Source organism: Chinchilla lanigera, unplaced genomic scaffold (assembly GCF_000276665.1).
Source record: "Chinchilla lanigera isolate Chin_1 unplaced genomic scaffold, ChiLan1.0 scaffold00046, whole genome shotgun sequence".
NCBI lineage: Eukaryota > Metazoa > Chordata > Mammalia > Rodentia > Chinchillidae > Chinchilla > Chinchilla lanigera.
In genome coordinates, this window is record NW_004955447.1 from 1,767,376 (window position 1) to 1,784,675 (window position 17,300).

Here is a 17,300-nt window from a genome sequence, read left to right on the forward strand (position 1 = left end):
CGACAGGAGGTCTAATTCTAAGCGGTCTAATTCTAAGAGGTCTAACTCTCACTCAAAGACGCCCTGCACATCACGCCTCTCCACGAGGAAGGACTCTCCCAGGTCTTCTGCAACACAGGCAAGTTGTGTTGCTGTTGTAGCGCCTCCACATCCAGTCCTCAGACTCTCCCTGCCGATTTTACATGTCAGCTTACTCCACTCTGCACAAACCCTTTTTCACACTTTCTGGTTGCTTGTACTTTTCTCTCTGTCTAGCGTGGCTTTTCAATGCCTCACCGTGCTTCTACTCCAATCTTCATTTATGGAACTATGTCCCATTCCTTGAGGTTCACTGAGAACTCTGTGCCCCTTGAGAAGAATTCATTTCCTAACTCTTCATGTGTTCCTCTAACCTCATTTTTCTAAAAAGCCCTTCAGAATGCACACTATGTACTGCTGGCTCCACACTGCAGACGCGCGGTCAACTCCTACTCTCAGGCAGCCCTCACCAGGCCTCGCACAGCTGCTGTGACCTGTGAGTTTCCTGCCGCTCTTTCCTCCCAAACACACTGTCTAACTAAATGAGCAAGGACTCAGAGAACTGCTGAATTGCACTCGTTAAGCAACCTCTCTGGATTCACCACTTTTCTAAAGAAGTTCCAAATATTTCTGAGAAAATTCATGGCAAGTAGGCGGGGCACTTTGGGAGACTGAGGCAGAGGCTGCTGAATCACAAATTCAAGCCCTGTCTGGGCAAGCCCGGGAGACCCTGTCTCAAGAGAACATACTTAAAAAGGGCTAAGGATGTAGCTCACTGGTAGAGGATCACTAGGTCTGATATTCGGCACCACAAAAAGAAAAAAATCAGAGCCAAAAAAAATATTTTTATTTAATCAATAAATTCTCCAGAATCTGAAAAAGTTGCAATTACTGAAACTGCTAAATTCCAGAAATGCTCCAAAAAGAAATAATAAATTTAGTCCCATTTTAAATGCTAGCGTTAACTGTGCAGCCTGACCGTTGGATGAAACAAGAATCGACAGTTTCAACAAAAAGAAAAAAGCGGCCTTACTTCATGACTATACTTAGGGTAATGCTAACAGTGCACTGGATAAGAACCTGCCCGCCAAACGCTGAGCTGGACCAGTGAATGTCCACACCAGCCAGAAAGACACACCACAAAGTGAAGGCAGACACCAGGAGTGTGAGAAGGTAACCAGACACACACTACGCCTCATTTTCTTCTGGGAAGCTCAGACCTGAAAGTCTGAAGCAGCTGATCCCATCCACCACTAACTGCAAAAGAGCGCAGGTGTTTTCTAAGGGTTCAAATGATCCAGCTTTTAGATGTCTACCTGAATTCACAGATAAGCACTCAGAGTGAAGAGCCATTTGGATCTCCCAAGATAGCGCACCTTATGCTGTAATCACGGTAAAGCGTTTAGGGTGGCATTAACCTGTTCTGAAAAGTGGAGGGGAAGTTTCTTTGTTCTCAGCGGTCCGGGCTGGATTCAGACCTGCCAGTGAGATATGTGAGAGAAAAGCATTTCTGGTTTTGTTCCAGCCTCTAAGTCAATACACTGGCAGCATGTGAAGTGGGTAAGAGCTCCCAGCACACGTCGGCCTCAGGTGACAACTAAGATAAGACGCGCACAATGGGAAGTGACAAGAGCTTACTTCGCACAAGCACCTTTGAAGGCGGCTTTTTAAAGGCAGTTACTTCCTTCAAGTCACAGTAGGCCTGAAAGTATCAGCTAAGAATACTGAAAGATTAACTTAATGGAATCTGTTACAAACCTTGTTTTTTAGCTCATATTTTGGCAGTTTTTTAAAATTCCATTAATTATTAGAATGGATAATAAAATTCAGCAGCTCTGGGTGTACAAAAAATATGGGTTTTTTTCCCAGATAAACCAGATTCACTTCTGATGAAGGGCTTACTGTGGCCCACACGGCATCCGGTGAACATGAAGCTGCTGGCCGCATGTAAGGACAAGGTAGCATGCGAAGAAACGTTTAGATCTCTGACCTGTACAATGCCCACCGCCCTGGAGAGCACAGCAGGGGATGCCACACGCGCCTTAATGGAGCTTTCTATGCAGCATAAAACAATATACAGTAAATCGGTTATCAGGCACAGACGGTAGGAATTACAGAATGCTTAAGCTCAAAAAGACCTTTTATTCACAAAAGCTATTTTATAAAGGAGACAGAATTTCACTCAGGCCCTACTGAACAGTTCTGGATAGGTCTCCTTAAAAGGACGCTGGGCTGGGCAAGCTCACACCGACAGTGGGGACATAGGATTTCGCACTTTAAACGACAAAAGACACAGGACAAACGGATTAGAGGAGGAATTTATATTAAGAAGATATGAACTTGTACATCTTTGCTATTCCGCAGGTGTGTATTTAATTTATTGAATTGATAGCCCTGGTGAAGATGAATGAGACTGCACCAGACATGACTGTCTAGGGAGAGAATATACCACATAACTAGACGATGAAAAAAATCTTCTCATTACTGAAATACGCAGTTTAAAAGAACGGCTTAGGTTTTAGCTTTAGGCTGATTTCCAAATAGCTGCTATATTTCCAGATCATCGACAAACTCAACATTTTGGTCAATTACTTGATGTTTTATACACAAAAATACTGCACAGTCTGGACATCCAATTTATAGAATAAATAAAACTTTTAAAAAATAAAAACAGCCATAACTCTTTTCACAATTCCTCTAATAGCAATGCCCATGTACTAAGTAGCAAACAGTATGCTAGATAGTTCACATATTTCTACTTCAATTTACACAACAATCCTATGTTGATAGGCTTCACACAGTTTTATAGTTTAAAATCCAAGTTTAAAAAAGAGAGAAGTAATTTGGCCAGTCAGGAAGCCGGCAATAATAGACTCAAGACTAAAACCCAATCCTGCCTGACTCCAAGCAGCAGTATCTGAACTTCCCGCTTAAATTTAAATGTCAAAAAGCGTAAGTAAGGAATATAAGAAATTATTAGGAGGAATGCATGACTCCTGCAGCGAAAATCGTATGCACACTGGGCTTCACTGTGGGTCAGAAGATCTTTTGGCCATCTGCCCACATGAATTTCCCACACTTTAACTGAAGTAACACACCACCCACTGTATTAGAGATGAAACCACTCTATGACCTTCACATCCTGCCCCTGACACTTATGAGCTCCGTAATCTTGGAAACTTACTTAATTTTTCTAGTCCTCATCTCTTCACTGGTAAACTATGGATAATGACAATGGCTACTTCACTAGACTACTCAAACAAACAGTATCACATAAAGTACTCTGTTCAGAATTTGCAAAAAGTAATGATCTAGTGTTTGCAACTTATATTATTATATGAGAAAAAATTTTACATAAGTTCATTAGAACTACTTTATAGAAAGTTAGTATAAAATTAATAGTTTCTCTGACTTTCTCATTGCAAAATTCAAACTCTTCCTGTAAGATTTAACTCTACAAGTGCTTCCTCAAGAATAACCTGGTACTGGCCCCAGCCTTGGGCCAGATCGTTCCATTGTGCATGCGCATATGTGTGTGTGCACACGCGCGCAGGCCGGAGTGCCTGTGTGTGTTCAGTCACATGTGTGTGTTCAGTCATCTCAGTGATCATCTCGCACAGCTGTCTCCCACAGTTTCCCATCTCCCTCATTCAGGGCAAGCCGCTAAGTACAAAGACTCAGCCTGCCCCCTCTGAACAACACCCCCGTGCCCACGGCACTGACATGTGCAGCACATGTGCTCATATCACTATAAGGCACAGACATTATTTGTTTTGTTTTGCTTTGTTTTTGAGACAGGGTCTCACTACGCAGTTCAGGCTGGGCTTGAACTTACTGTAGCCCAGCCTGGCCTCAAACTCTCGGTGATCCTCCTGCCTCACTCTCCTGTGTGCTGGGATCTCAGGCATGTGCCATCACACCCAGTGGCATAGAACTTATCATGAGAGTTCATTAAAACATCAAATTTACACCATAAGAAGCTGGGGAAGAATGTCACTCAACAAATACTATTTTAGGATGTACCAAAACTTACACCATTAAGTTAGCTGAAAAACACACCTTCCCAAGGAAAGTAATAAACAATTAAAAACCAAATGACACCATGGATGGGCTTCTTGACAACTAAAGCACATTTGCATCATGTATAGTGGATCTGGAAATCTTTGGGAAAGATCCACCTGGCTTCTTGCTCAGGTTCTCTCCTCCTTGGTTTTATGTGAGTCTTATCTCCTTAACAAGCTCTAAATTTTGAAAAGGTGATGCACACCTATAATCCCAGCACTCAGGAGGCTGAAGCAGGAGGATCTCCACAAGTACGAGGCCAACGCAGACTGCATAGTGAGTTCAAGGCCAGCCTGGACTACATAGTGAGACCCTGTCTCAATCCATCAATGAATCAATCAATTAATTAATTGTGAAAAGGGAAAGACTTGTGTCCTGTGCTCTCTGCCCTCGTTCACTGTGAACAGCACCTCTGTCTTTCTGGCATGTGATGGACATTTGAGGGCTTTTAGATCCACAACTGAGAAGCTCTTCCTCCTCCCTGGCACCTGACACTCTCCAAGCACCCTCAGAGACACCATCCCGAAGGACTGGGCTCACAGCCCTCTGCAGAGTCCTGCACTGCCTGGAGGGGTAGAGCTTCTGAGCAGGGCCACAGGGAGCCAGAGTTGCAGTGCCAGCCCTGACTCATACCCCTGCACTTTCCCACCACCGTACAAGGTCCCTAACTGGATTCACCTCAGTAGGTCGACCAGAACTCTGAGTCGTGGTCACTGCACTCCTCAGTGGCAGAAGGAAACACTAGCAGTAGGACTTTAGGGATTCCTGTCTTACCCTCTCGGGCACTCTGAGGGTGCCCTCCACTCAGTCACCCCGGCCCAGTCTCGCTGCCCACTTTGCCCACTGCCACCTCCTTGCCCTCCCCAGCCATGGACTTACTCAGCCATCCCACGCTGGGGGTGCGCCGCACGCGGGGGTCATCATCCGAGGTGCGGGTTGCTAGGCAGGGCACTGAGTTCTCAAGCGGGCTGCAGGCTTTAGTGTCAGAAGCAGAAGACAGGAGGAGGACACATGAGCAGCCACAGCAAGGATGAGGATGGAAGCATTGATTAAGAAGAAAAAATGCTGAAGCAAATCACACAAGCAAGTTAGAGGAGAACAACGACACATTACAGTGACACACACCCCCTCCCATGATCCCTCACCCGTGAACAAAACAAATCCCAACACAGTGAGGGAATCTAAAGGAAAGAACAATTACACTTAATCATTATAGCTTCCCAGGTTCCACGGGTGATCCACCCTGCATCTCAAATACACAAAACATGGATTCTATCCGGAAGAAGGAGTCATGTAGTGAACATTAATCTCAAGACGTCAGATAAGGACTTGATAACTTTGCACCACATAAGCACGTGAAAAGGAAGTCACGCACAGTTGCAAGCGCAGGGGCAGGGTGTTTGATTAGTAAGCAGTTTTCTGAGGAGCTGCCCAACAGACCCTTCTAGGGATCTTGTTCACAAAAGCAGAAAGCAACATTTCAGACTTCTCTTTCTGAAATATTTTCTTTGATGAGTATCAAACTAGTCCCCAATTATTTCTGTTCTTCGCATCGCTAGGAAAATGACACTAGAATATGGAAAAATTAATGCCTTAATACAAACCCCTTTAGCAATGCGTATTAGTCTTCATTTTCTGCTGCTTTATAATACTTATTTGACTTTTTTCCTTTTGGCGGTACTGACTGAATCCAAGGAAATTTTTAAATTTTAAGACAGGGCCTCATTAAATTGCCTGAGTTGGGCTTGAACTTGCAATCCCCTTGCCTCAGCCTCACAGATTGCTAGGATCACAGGCATGAGTTAATTTACTATGATTTCAGTATTTGGTATACACATGCCAAATCTTAGACCACACCAAAGATGAAATACGATACAGGTTAAATATGCACTATGGTTCCTCCAGGTTGATGTCATCACAGGGTAGCACTATCAACCTCTTCTTGACGAGAGTTTCATTTGGGCTTTGTGTCTCATCAGATACTACATTCCAAAGGCTAGTAAGAAGCAAACAGTGTAATTATGTTTAAAGAATGACAATGACTTGGATGTACCTACCCATCAGACTAGGTGCAATTTGACTGAAGAGGGTTTTTTCTTAACAATAAAGATAGTCATTACATGATCACATAGTAAAAGCAATAAACAATTTAAACATATCCAAGCAAAAGCAAATATTAGATAATCCATTCACACAAGTGTGTAAAAGATAGGGCAGACAAATGGTCTTTTTAAAAGACTATTGGTGACTTGGGAGGTCAGGCTTTAAATTGAACCGTTTACAAATTAATGTAAGTTTATGGCCACATTTGGGCATTCTGCACATTATAAAACCCAAAAACATTTTTGTTAATTTATCTGTCTGTGTTTAAAAGCTGTAAATAAAGACAGGACTTGTGAGCACGCCATCTGTGCCAGCACCTGTCTGGAGCAAATCTGATGTCTTCTCTTTGCAATCTGAATTTTTAATTGTTTCCCATAATTGAATTTCCTTGCAAGTTTTTATTGCACTAAGAAAATGAAAAAGGGAAATGAACCAGTTACGAGTATTCCAAGATTGCTTTTGTCAAGAGGGAAGCATTTAGAAATGCACATTATCATGCTGACCAAGTTTCACCTCCTGTTTCTTCTGACAGCTTAGTGATCTCCTTCAAGAGCCCATATTCCTGCCAGCCTGGCTAATGAAAAACGAGTGTAAACAACCCACCCCCATCTGTCTAGGCCCACACAAGGACGCTCTAAAATGCAGGATCAGTGAGAACCAAAAGAGGTTGGTCACACTGGGTAAACTGCAAGAACCTTCACATTCCTTTACCAGCTCATCCTCTGCCACTACCTGGATTTTATCACTGGCACAGGGCTTCTTCTGAAGTGAGTACAAGAGTTCAGCAGCTATTCCCAACCTCACAAGTGATAACTAATTTTCCCAAACAGCTTCTCTCTCTTCCGCTCCCCTCAGCATGTCCATGTGCTATCACGTGTGGGTGCTAAAGCTGCAAACTCCTTCCAGCAGGCACAGACTCCTCTGATGCCAAGCCTCTTCATCAAGGGGACGGACAGACAAGGACTCCGGCTCCAAAGACAGGCATAAAATGGAGCTGCCATAGGGACCTGGCACCTGGGTTTCAGCGAAGCCTGACTGGAGCCATCTGGCTGCATGTGTGCATGAAAATCAGGGGGCTCACGTCATCCACTACCTAAACTGGCAAATTACAACCCTGTGATTTGTGGGGCCATTTATGTTCTATGCAGGGAGAGACAGAACTCTGCAGCCCTTGCCAGGTTTGTTTTCGCTCTTCAGAAATTTACTCCAAAGATCAAATTTTGAAAAAAGTTTTCCCCAAAGCTAACACCAAACTTTCAAAAATTTGATGATATAATATGTGTGCCTTTTCCGGTAATCCTCTCAATGTACCTCTATGCTTGAGCCACTTAGCCTGTTGCTATCTCACATGGTCTCTATTGAATCACCTTCGCCTGACTTCCGGCAAAACAAGGTGGGAACTGGCGTATATCACTGTGACTTCATGAGAAATGATAGGGCTCTGACATTTGAATGACAGCATCCACTGTCCAGATTACAGAAAAAGGTAGATGGGGTTAATGACTTATCTTCCCCTGGGGTAACAGCTTGTCCAAAGCACGGTGCTAAATCTGTTCAAATGAGTCTGTCGGTATTTGAATCATGCAAACAGACCAAAGAAATTTCTTTAGCAAAATGCTTTTTAGATGATACTATAAAAAGAAAATAAATTTTATTCATGTTAAAATTTTAGAATTCTTGGGAATGCAAAATTGTATGTTTGAGTAGTTATTCATTGCTCACTGTGGATTCCACATTGTTATTAGCCAAGAAACTTCCCCCAAGAGTAAAGCAGTGTTGTACTTATAAATGTGAGACATAGTGCCTGGAAACCTCCTTTTGGAAAGCCAGCAGAGACAGTCAACTGTCTTCTACGTTTGGGAGACTTAGAAGGGCTCTGGGAGTCCTTTCATCATCACATAATTACGCGACAAAAGAGACCTGGGTTCATGGGTTGTGGGAAATAAATGCTGGCTATGGAAGCTCGTGCCCCTTGCAGCAAGATTAGCATGCTGATGGTAAGCACACTGGGTTCCTCCAACTACTACGCTTGTGAAAGTTGTATTACATTTCTGAATTTCAGGTTTTTCATTTGTAAGCAGAGATATTAGATACATATGAATCATCACAGAGAGCAATGCATGGTGTAATAGGTGCTCAGACACTGGGAGGTATCGTTATTGCTACTACTACCATCACAAAAGAATGATGATTCTTTGGCTCAATATTCTAAACAGTGTTGAAAAATGCTAAAGACCCTTTTTGCCAGTACCATCTGTGGAAATCAGTGTGGCGATTCCTCAAAAAACTAGGATTAGAGGTCTCACTTGACCTAGCTCTTCCCCTGCTGGGTATCTTCCCAGAAAAATTAAAAACATCATAACACAATGATACATGTGCACCGATGTTTAACAGCTGTATACTGTAATAGCTAATCTTGGAAACAACCCAAATGGCCATGAACTGAGGAATGGATAAAAAAGATGTGGTGATTTTATGTACTATTCAGCCATAAAAAAGGATAAACTGGAGACTTTTATAGGTAAATGGGTGCAACTTGAGACCATACTCATAAGTAAAATAAATCAGACTCACATGTGTAAACATCACATTATTTCCCTAGTGTAAGAAAATGAAACAGTAAATAAGATCCAAAAGGTACAATAGATATTGTAAAGGGGGAAGAAACTGCTCGAAAGGAAAGAACAATTAGGATGAAGGAAAGGAGAAAAAAAGAAAGGGAAAAGAAAAAGAATATATATATATATATATATATTATATATATGGTAGCTAAGATAATTATACTACTAATTTCTGTAAGTTCATTGAAAAGAAAGGTTTGTGCTTATATTGTTTGATCAATTTTTCAAGCCCATAGCTTGTAATCTGAGCAACTACTTTAAAGATAACAACACACAATGTATTAACCATTGTTAATCTCTTCTAATCTTGTTTTGAAATTTTGTATCACTTTCTCTTTAAAATAAAAAAGGCTAAAAAGAGCAACTTTGGCCCAATTTAAATCCAACTTTAAGCTCTGAAGACCCCCCCCCATGGTTTTTGCTACACCATTTACAAGTGATGTCATCAACCTAAGAGTTCACGAACTGAAGCATGGGTGAAGAACAGGTGGTATACACTTACAATGGAATATCATTCAGCCCTAAAGTCAACTCCTAGAAGCAGAGAGTAGAAAAATGGCTACCAGCAGCTGGGAGGCTGGCAGGACGGGGAGACGCTGCCCAGAGAGTGCAGCATTTCAGACAAGAAGTACGGGTGAGTATCTGAGGGAAGAGATGTGTTCATTAGCTTGATTCCATTATTTCCTACTGAATACATATAGCACAGTATCACTTTGTAGCTCATAAATAACCAGAATTTGTTAATATCCAATAAAAAATAAATTCAACTTTAAATACAAAATATGTGCTTTGTTAAAGAAATAAGGTCCTCAAACTGAGAAAGCTCTCATCTCCTTTGTGTTTGCACTGAAACAGGGTCTGAGCAGAACGAGACTGAACCGTGGTGAGATGGCTCACCTCCCTCCTTGCAGGGAAGCCAATCAGCATTCTACAGTGCTCACACCGCCATCTCTGTCTCCCCGTCCCTCGTTCCTCTGTCCTCCTCCTCCTCCTCCTGCTCCTCACAGAGACCAGGACATGACCCCTGGTTCTCCCACGCCCCTTCTCCGTTAGACAAGGCTGAAGGACGCAGACCTTAGCAAGGTGGCCCTAAGCGTCTCCTGCCCCGCGAGACTCATTCATGTGCACAGCAGCAATCACTCAGTGTCCCTTAAGACCTGTGCACAGCTTTCCCTGCAAAGGGAGAAGGAGGAGGGGACTTCACTGTGGGAGAACACAGAGGGCCTTTCCCGTTCCTTTACCACAGACCCTAGCTGTGAGAAACAGGCTGGCAACTACCTAGTAAGATTTAAAAATATCACTTCAAGCTGACATCCCGCTACACATGCATTTTTTTACTGATGGCTAAGAAATGCCATTGCGCAGAACACTGATCAGTCTTTATACTCTCAATTAAAAAATACTACAAAGTCCATGAGTGATAACTCGTTATGTGTTATTTGGCAAATATAAAGTTGCTAGTGAAAATAACACCTTTTTTTTAAGACTCCAAGAATGCTTGATTAGAATTATGTGGGGGTTGAAAAACCCAGAAAACGGAACTCAGAATAACAGTGGCAATCTGAAACTCTGCCCCAAATTTTAAATCTGAAAATTATCAAATTTGACCCTGACAGTATTTTTATTCCTGATAAAGTAGCTGTGTCTGATAATGGCATATTATATAATGCTTTTTAAACACTCCACACAAACATATCACATCCACTCCTGGTTATATGCATAGAATAGACATTACTACCCTTATTTTACAGATATAAAACCTAAGGTTCAAGAGATTACATAAATTTTGCAAAGTCATGCAGCTGGAACATATTAGTGGAGTTGGAATAAAAACTCTGAAAAAGATGGCACTGTGTCTTCAGAAAGAAGACTGCAGAGTACACTTTTAATGTTAAAAGCTAAATAGTCTCTTATACTCTATCCCGCAATCCTTATTCTGCCATAAAGAGCCCAGTGCACTAGCAAATACTGAGAAGGAATGATTCTTGAGTGGGAAATGGGTTCTCATTTACTTAAATATTTGAACATTACAGATGTGGAAGATCAGTCACTGCCTGGGAAAACAAAGAAAAATAATAACGGTGCCTGATGGATGAATTAGAAATATATTAGCCATAATTGCTACTGTTATTAAGGAATAATTTCATTCAGGCACTTTGCTAGAAACTTTCCATGGACTGCTTCATCTGTTCCAAGGTTGGGAAGAGCTTGACCATCCACTGGATCCTAGCCAGGATATTCATCTGTGCTGTACAATGTACGGAAAAGTAAAGCACAGAATGATACAGGGATGTGTGTTGCTGCTGTTGAGAAGGAGCTGACTATATGCACAAAAGCACCTGGGATGAGGACTCATGTTCTTGGTGCCATGGGCCCAAGCATACAAGCTGTCACCTGACTCATCCCAGAACTGGAGCAGCATGATGGTCTGCTTAGGAGAATGAAGCTTGGAGGGACCTCAGGGAGATGTGTGCCTACCTGTTGACTTGGGCATGTCTCAGAGTATGAGTGGAAGGAAGGAGGTGAACAAAGCAGGTCACCCCAGCCAGAGACAACTGAGTGAACTGCAATACAAAGCCCAGACTGGGGCTGGGGAGTTAGCTCAGCAGCACAGCGCCTGCCCTGCAAGCGCAAGGTCGTGAGTTCAATTCCCAGTACTGGAAAAAAAAAAAAAAAGCCCAGCCCAAGCTATGGACTGATGGAGGGACAGACAATGTTGCCATGCCTGGCAGCGGGCCCAGAGAGATCCAACAGCTGCTGGTGTCAAGGCGGCGGGATCCAATACTGAAAGCAAGTAGCCATCAAGACACAGCCAAGGCAAAAGAGCCTGACTGATCCCACTTACATTTCCATGAACAACAACAAAAAGAAACTGATTTCTTTCTATTGCTTGTCCTGCAATGCTAATAACTGTGTGTCTATGCTACTGTAGGAAATAGCAATACTTTTAGAACACCTCAAGGTGCTCTGCACTCCTTCCAAGGCGCTGTGTAGGAGAGCACTAAGAGGAAGTCTCCTGCAGTAGACAGTCTTCAATGAGGAGCCCAGGTTCAGGAGACAGTGGGAGCAACAAGTGGCTCACAAATTTCTCATTCAACAGATGAAAGTGGTGAACTGGACAGAAAGCCCCAAAGTTCAGTTGGGAGCAGGCTGTGGGTCTCCACAAATGTAAAAGAGGCACTGACCCAGATGTCAGGCAAAGGCTGGGGAAGTAGCACAAGCCCTAGGAGCCAGCTGCCCCGCTTGGAACTGCCACCTGCTTCAGCTCCAGTCTCCTGGAGACAGCAGCTGTCCCACATCGTGGATGCCCAGGGAGGTTTGAAGCTCCCAATGACGCCATCCAGCCCAAAGTGAGACCAATGCAGGGCAGGCTGTTCTGCAAGAGAGCTGCAAAGAGAATGTGCTTCCTCCCCTCCCGCTGCTGAGGAAAGCATGCTGGTATCACCTACACTAAGGCCTAGAGCAGCTGGGCATGGTGGTCACAACTGTAATCCCAGCATTCTGGGATGCTGAGGCAGGAGGATCCACATTCAAGCCCAGCCAAGGTGATTTAGGGTTATCATCTCAAATACAAAAGAAAAAATGGACAGGGAAAGTAGCTCTGTGCAAAGGTCTTGGGCTCAATCTTATACTATGGGGGGGGGGTAAGAAAAAAAGGCAAAGGAAATCAATCAGGACTACATCATGAATTTCTGCCTATAGCAAGCTAGAAAGCAATATTCTAGCAAGCTCACATGAGATTTATCTTCCCTGTTATTGTACTTAAACATGGATGTAATTAAATAACATTTGTTTAGTAATTACTATGTGTCAGCTACCATTCTAAACATTTTACATGTCATTACTCGGGTTTTTTTTCTTGCTCTTTTCTTTTATATGGTACTTGGGATTGAATCCAGTACCTTCAGATTGAGCTATATCCCTAGCCCTTCTTTTATTTTGATATTGAGAAAGATCTTGCTAAGTGACAAAGCTACCCAATGGGGAACCCAACTTGCAATCCTCCTGCCTCACCCTCCCAGAGTGTTGGGATTACAGACATATGTCACCACCCCCATGGTTTTATTTTCATTATCTGTTTTACAGATATCAAAACTGAGTACAAAATTACCTTTCCAATGTTTTTACTGGAAGAAGGAAACAACTTTTCACTAACGAAAACTGAGGTCATTAAATTGAATTGGATAAAAAGGAAATTTATAGTCTAAGTCCAACTGGATGTCCAACAGCACCCCATGATCACGGAGGGCAAGGTCAGGTCTTCTCCCACCACAATCAATACATTGATAAGTTATAAGATTTGCCTAAAAATTGGTCCCTATAGATATGACTATCAGAATTGACAGTTATTTCAGACTAGTGACAACTTCACACTAACAAACATTGTGAAAGTTAGCTGATTTTCCCATTTTATTACAAATTAAAATGGTTTCTATTTCTTCTTAAAAATACAAAATCATCTTAAATGCCAGACCATCCTAGAACCCTACAAAATGTGAAATTTTAGCTATAGATCTAGAGAGTTTGGTGCTAGTAGTGGAAATATTTGGAAGGTGTATGAGTATGTGTTTATGCCCATGAATGTGTGTACATGGGTAGTAAATTTTACTGCTATAAAAGATATACAGCACACATTGTAGAAATAATAAAATATGCAATACTCTACTGGAAATTGCACAGTCAGTTGGTTCTCACAGAATGCTTTTGTTGATCTTTTCTAAGCTCTTGCATCAGTAGCCAATTTATAGTTGAAAGGCGAAAGTCATAGTTCCAACATCCACGTTGCTTAATATTATCATGTATGTTAATGAATAAGGCAAAAATGAAACAGCAAAGATGCGCTTCAGACTTCAATCATGTATCTGCGAGGCAGGAGATTCCTCAGCTAAACTGAATAATAGTTTTTGTTACCAAAAAACATTTCTTGAATTTGTGTGCAATTCACATTTTCAGCTACAGACATTCCATTCTGGTAAGTTTAACCTGAATTATTAGATTTTTTCTATCAAGTCAAGTGACAATTTTCAAAACAATAAACTAAGCCACGTTTTATAACATTTGCCTGTTTCTGTGGAAGAAACATTACCAGCAGGGCTCACCTCCAGCCACAAGTCCTTGAATGTTGATCTGTGTGTCTTTTTACAGTATTTCTACAACACAGACACAATAGATCGGAATGACCTCAACCTCACAGATTATAGTAAAATAAGTAGGAGCTAATGACTTTTGAGTATTCCTTACCTTTGTTTTTAATAGTTATTTAATTATACATTTATATAATTCAAGTTTTACTAGCAGCTGTGTTTAACAACCAGCTTGCAACATTCTTGACAAAAACTGGCTCTCTGCGTAGATAGAATCTGGCTTCCAGCACACCACTGGGAAAGGGAAAATTCCCAACTCTGAAAGATCTCCGTAGATCTTGCTATTCATCATGATGTTGCTGGTGCAACTGAAGTTGGCAATGTCACTGGATCTATTTTCTTGCCTATTATAGAAAATCAAGGTGACTTGAGTTTATCTAGGCTTTAGATGAGGGTATTAGAATCTAGCTCTGACTACAAAAGACATAAGATTCTGGTTTATTAAAATAGCAAGAGTTATATAATTCTTTATTTTAGAAAATTATTCTAAGAACAGTTCATAGTTCTTAAAGATATTAAGCGATTAAATCCCAAGATATAAAAAAGTAACCATGTAAACTTGCAAGTTAAGAACAAGCACCTTAGAAAGCCAAAAACTTGCCATCTGATAATCTACAATAATGTACCTTCCAGTACCATGAAATTCACTGCTACATGATCTCAAAAAGCCAAATCTTAAGTAGCACAAAGGCTAATAATAACATACTTAAAAGACCTCATCACAGCCCATGCTTTGGAGTGTAAACTGATCAACTGAATAGCCAGAAAAGAACTGTCCACCTCCCTATCTGATTCTGTCCAGCTTAAAGAACACTTCACAGGTAAAAAGTGACTGGTGAAAGCAACATCAACCCTTCATGGAGGTAGAGAGGTCAACTGACCAGATGAAAGATCGGGCAATGGTGGTATCATCTCTTTAGTTGTATTCCACATCCACACACTTTCTCCAGAAGCATGAGAGACCAGCTTCTGGATGCGTCTGCTCCTAACTTTACCCTGTCTGCAGCTCCGTGAAAATGATGAGCACCACATGGATAAAAGGACCCGATGGTGTAAACTTACAAACACAGTAACATTTGAAAACAACACTTCCTCACTTCTTTATACTACCACTCACCCCATGATTAAAAAAAGGAGGACTCTCCAGCTCTTGGAATTTAATTTTACAAAAGAAAGAGGGTTATTACATAAGATATTAACAGAAACTTCAACATTAATTGCTATAACTCCACACACATGGATCGGTTGTTTAAAATAATTAAGTAAAGACAAGATACACGATGCCAAAACATCTCCTATCAGTAAGTACCATATTCCCGTTGGCAGTAGGACCGCCGAATTGCAGTAGGATTAGAATCTAGGATTATAGTAGGATTAGATTCTCTCTTTTGTGAATGTTTTTATAAAGCACATTTCTATTCAAATTATTTGCTTAAAACCAGTTTTGCTTTGAAAACAAAATAGTAAATCTCTCATAGTAAGCACTCTTCCAAATATCTATAATACTATTAAGTCAGAAAAACCTCATTTCTAGAAACAGGGTGGATGAGTTGGGTTTTGGTTTCTACAATTCATTTAATCCACCTTTCCATAACAACACATACAATGCTGTTCTAAAAGTGCAGTGGTGAGCAGTGAATTGGGATCCTCGTGTGCTCATTTCTCTTACTACTAAAACAGAGGGTTGGAGCGGGAGTCCCAGCCCAACTCAACCATCCCAAGGCCTAGAACTCTGCCCCACAGTTCATTTCCCACACTTCTGGAAAACCCAACTCTCCCTTCCCAGTCTGTACCCCATCATGAAACTTATTTGAAACTAAAAGGATGATACAAAAGATAAATACTTTACAGGAAAGTATGGCAAATGCAATAAAATGTAAATAGGACATACCACCTTCCCTATTGCGCTATGATTGGATTAATATTCCATTCTGAATGATTATTCCCCCACCTGACCCTTGTTATCAGATGTCAAAAGAGCGAGTTGGGTCTGTAAGTGGGAAAAACAATCTTGGGTCTTACTTTGATATAATGATAATTTATAGGCTGACCACTATTTTAAATATCAAGCAAACAGTGATATAAAATTTCAAGGCAACTATATGTGAATATATCCAAATTCTGGCAAACTATCATAAAAAAATATTCCCTGAGGTCATAGATAATCTACACATTTTCTGGTTATCTGCAGTGTTCAGTTGTTTCATCAGAGCTATCTCCAGATCATCATGATCAGATTAGGTGTGTATGGCGCAGGCACAGCCCTACCACACTGGCAGCCTACAGTGACACTTAATCTCCCAGTGACACTGAATCTGCCCAAAAGTGTCACTATGAAATGACTGTGGCATATGAGAGGGAGAAAGGCAGAAATATGGAGAGGGGTAAATCACAGATGACAACAGGCAGGTGACATTCAGACAGGTAGAGAAAGCAGCAGCCAGCTGGCCCTGCATTACCATTGTCGGGGTTGGTGAACATCCTACTTGCACTGGAGACCGTCTTTCCGATGTCAGCCAGGGAACGGAGGTTGGACTTCTTGGTCTGGTGCCGGTGCTTCCGGAGCAAAGTGTAGGTCACCTTGTCCTTGAGGTCAGCTTTTAATAAGCCAGTCTCGATCTGATGGTCAACAATCATTTCTGATACCAAAGCGAAGCAAAACAAAAACAAAAATCAAGCTCAGGCACAAAGCCACATTAGCTTCAGGGACGTCCATTAGTAATGTAATGTCAATATATTATCATAAAAATCTCCAACTCCCCACGTAAAGTAAAGAATAAAATACAAGGTGCAGGGACACTGTCACTAATGACAGTGATAAGTATTCTAGTGTTAACTGTATTCCCACAGAAGTATAATTTTCTTGTTACATTTTTTTCAATCCTAATTATGATGGATTCACATAAATCACCTTCTATGAAGTATACCATTATTATATTTTTCAGTTTTAAAAAAGATTTTAAAATGTCATGAACTCTATTATGTATTAGAAATACTAACGACAGGGAAAACTTTGAAGAAAACATGCAAGACTTAATGTACTGACTGCACTCATTTTTTAAATCTATTTTCCCAAATCCTTCTTTGATGTAACATTTTCCTTATAATAGAACAAGGTAAAATAAATACTCTACTTCAGTATCAGGTCATTTGAACGCCAACTCATTCAATGCAAGACAGATTAAACCACTAAATTTTGCTCTTACCTTTTCTAAGACAGTAGGCCTACTTTCCCTATTTAGATCTGACTAGAGCCTTGCTAAAGCAAATTAGTCTTCTTCCACTGGCCATTGTGCAGTATAACCACAATAAATTTTTCTGTGATATTTTCGTATCTTGGGCTTAGCAAAAA

The 17,300-nt window shown here is 41.3% G+C and overlaps 1 protein-coding gene across 4 annotated transcripts in view; it reads right to left on the minus strand.

The window, feature by feature from the left end:
* Window positions 1–17,300, minus strand: part of Slc4a4 (solute carrier family 4 (sodium bicarbonate cotransporter), member 4) — a 300,806-nt gene that overhangs the window by 167,390 nt on the left and 116,116 nt on the right. For all 4 annotated transcript variants that reach the window (XM_013518567.1, XM_005392771.2, XM_005392772.2 and 1 more), the window contains exon 6: window positions 16,408–16,587. In XM_013518567.1, coding sequence (XP_013374021.1) covers window positions 16,408–16,587 — 180 coding nt within the window. The remainder of the gene's footprint in view (window positions 1–16,407; window positions 16,588–17,300) is intronic.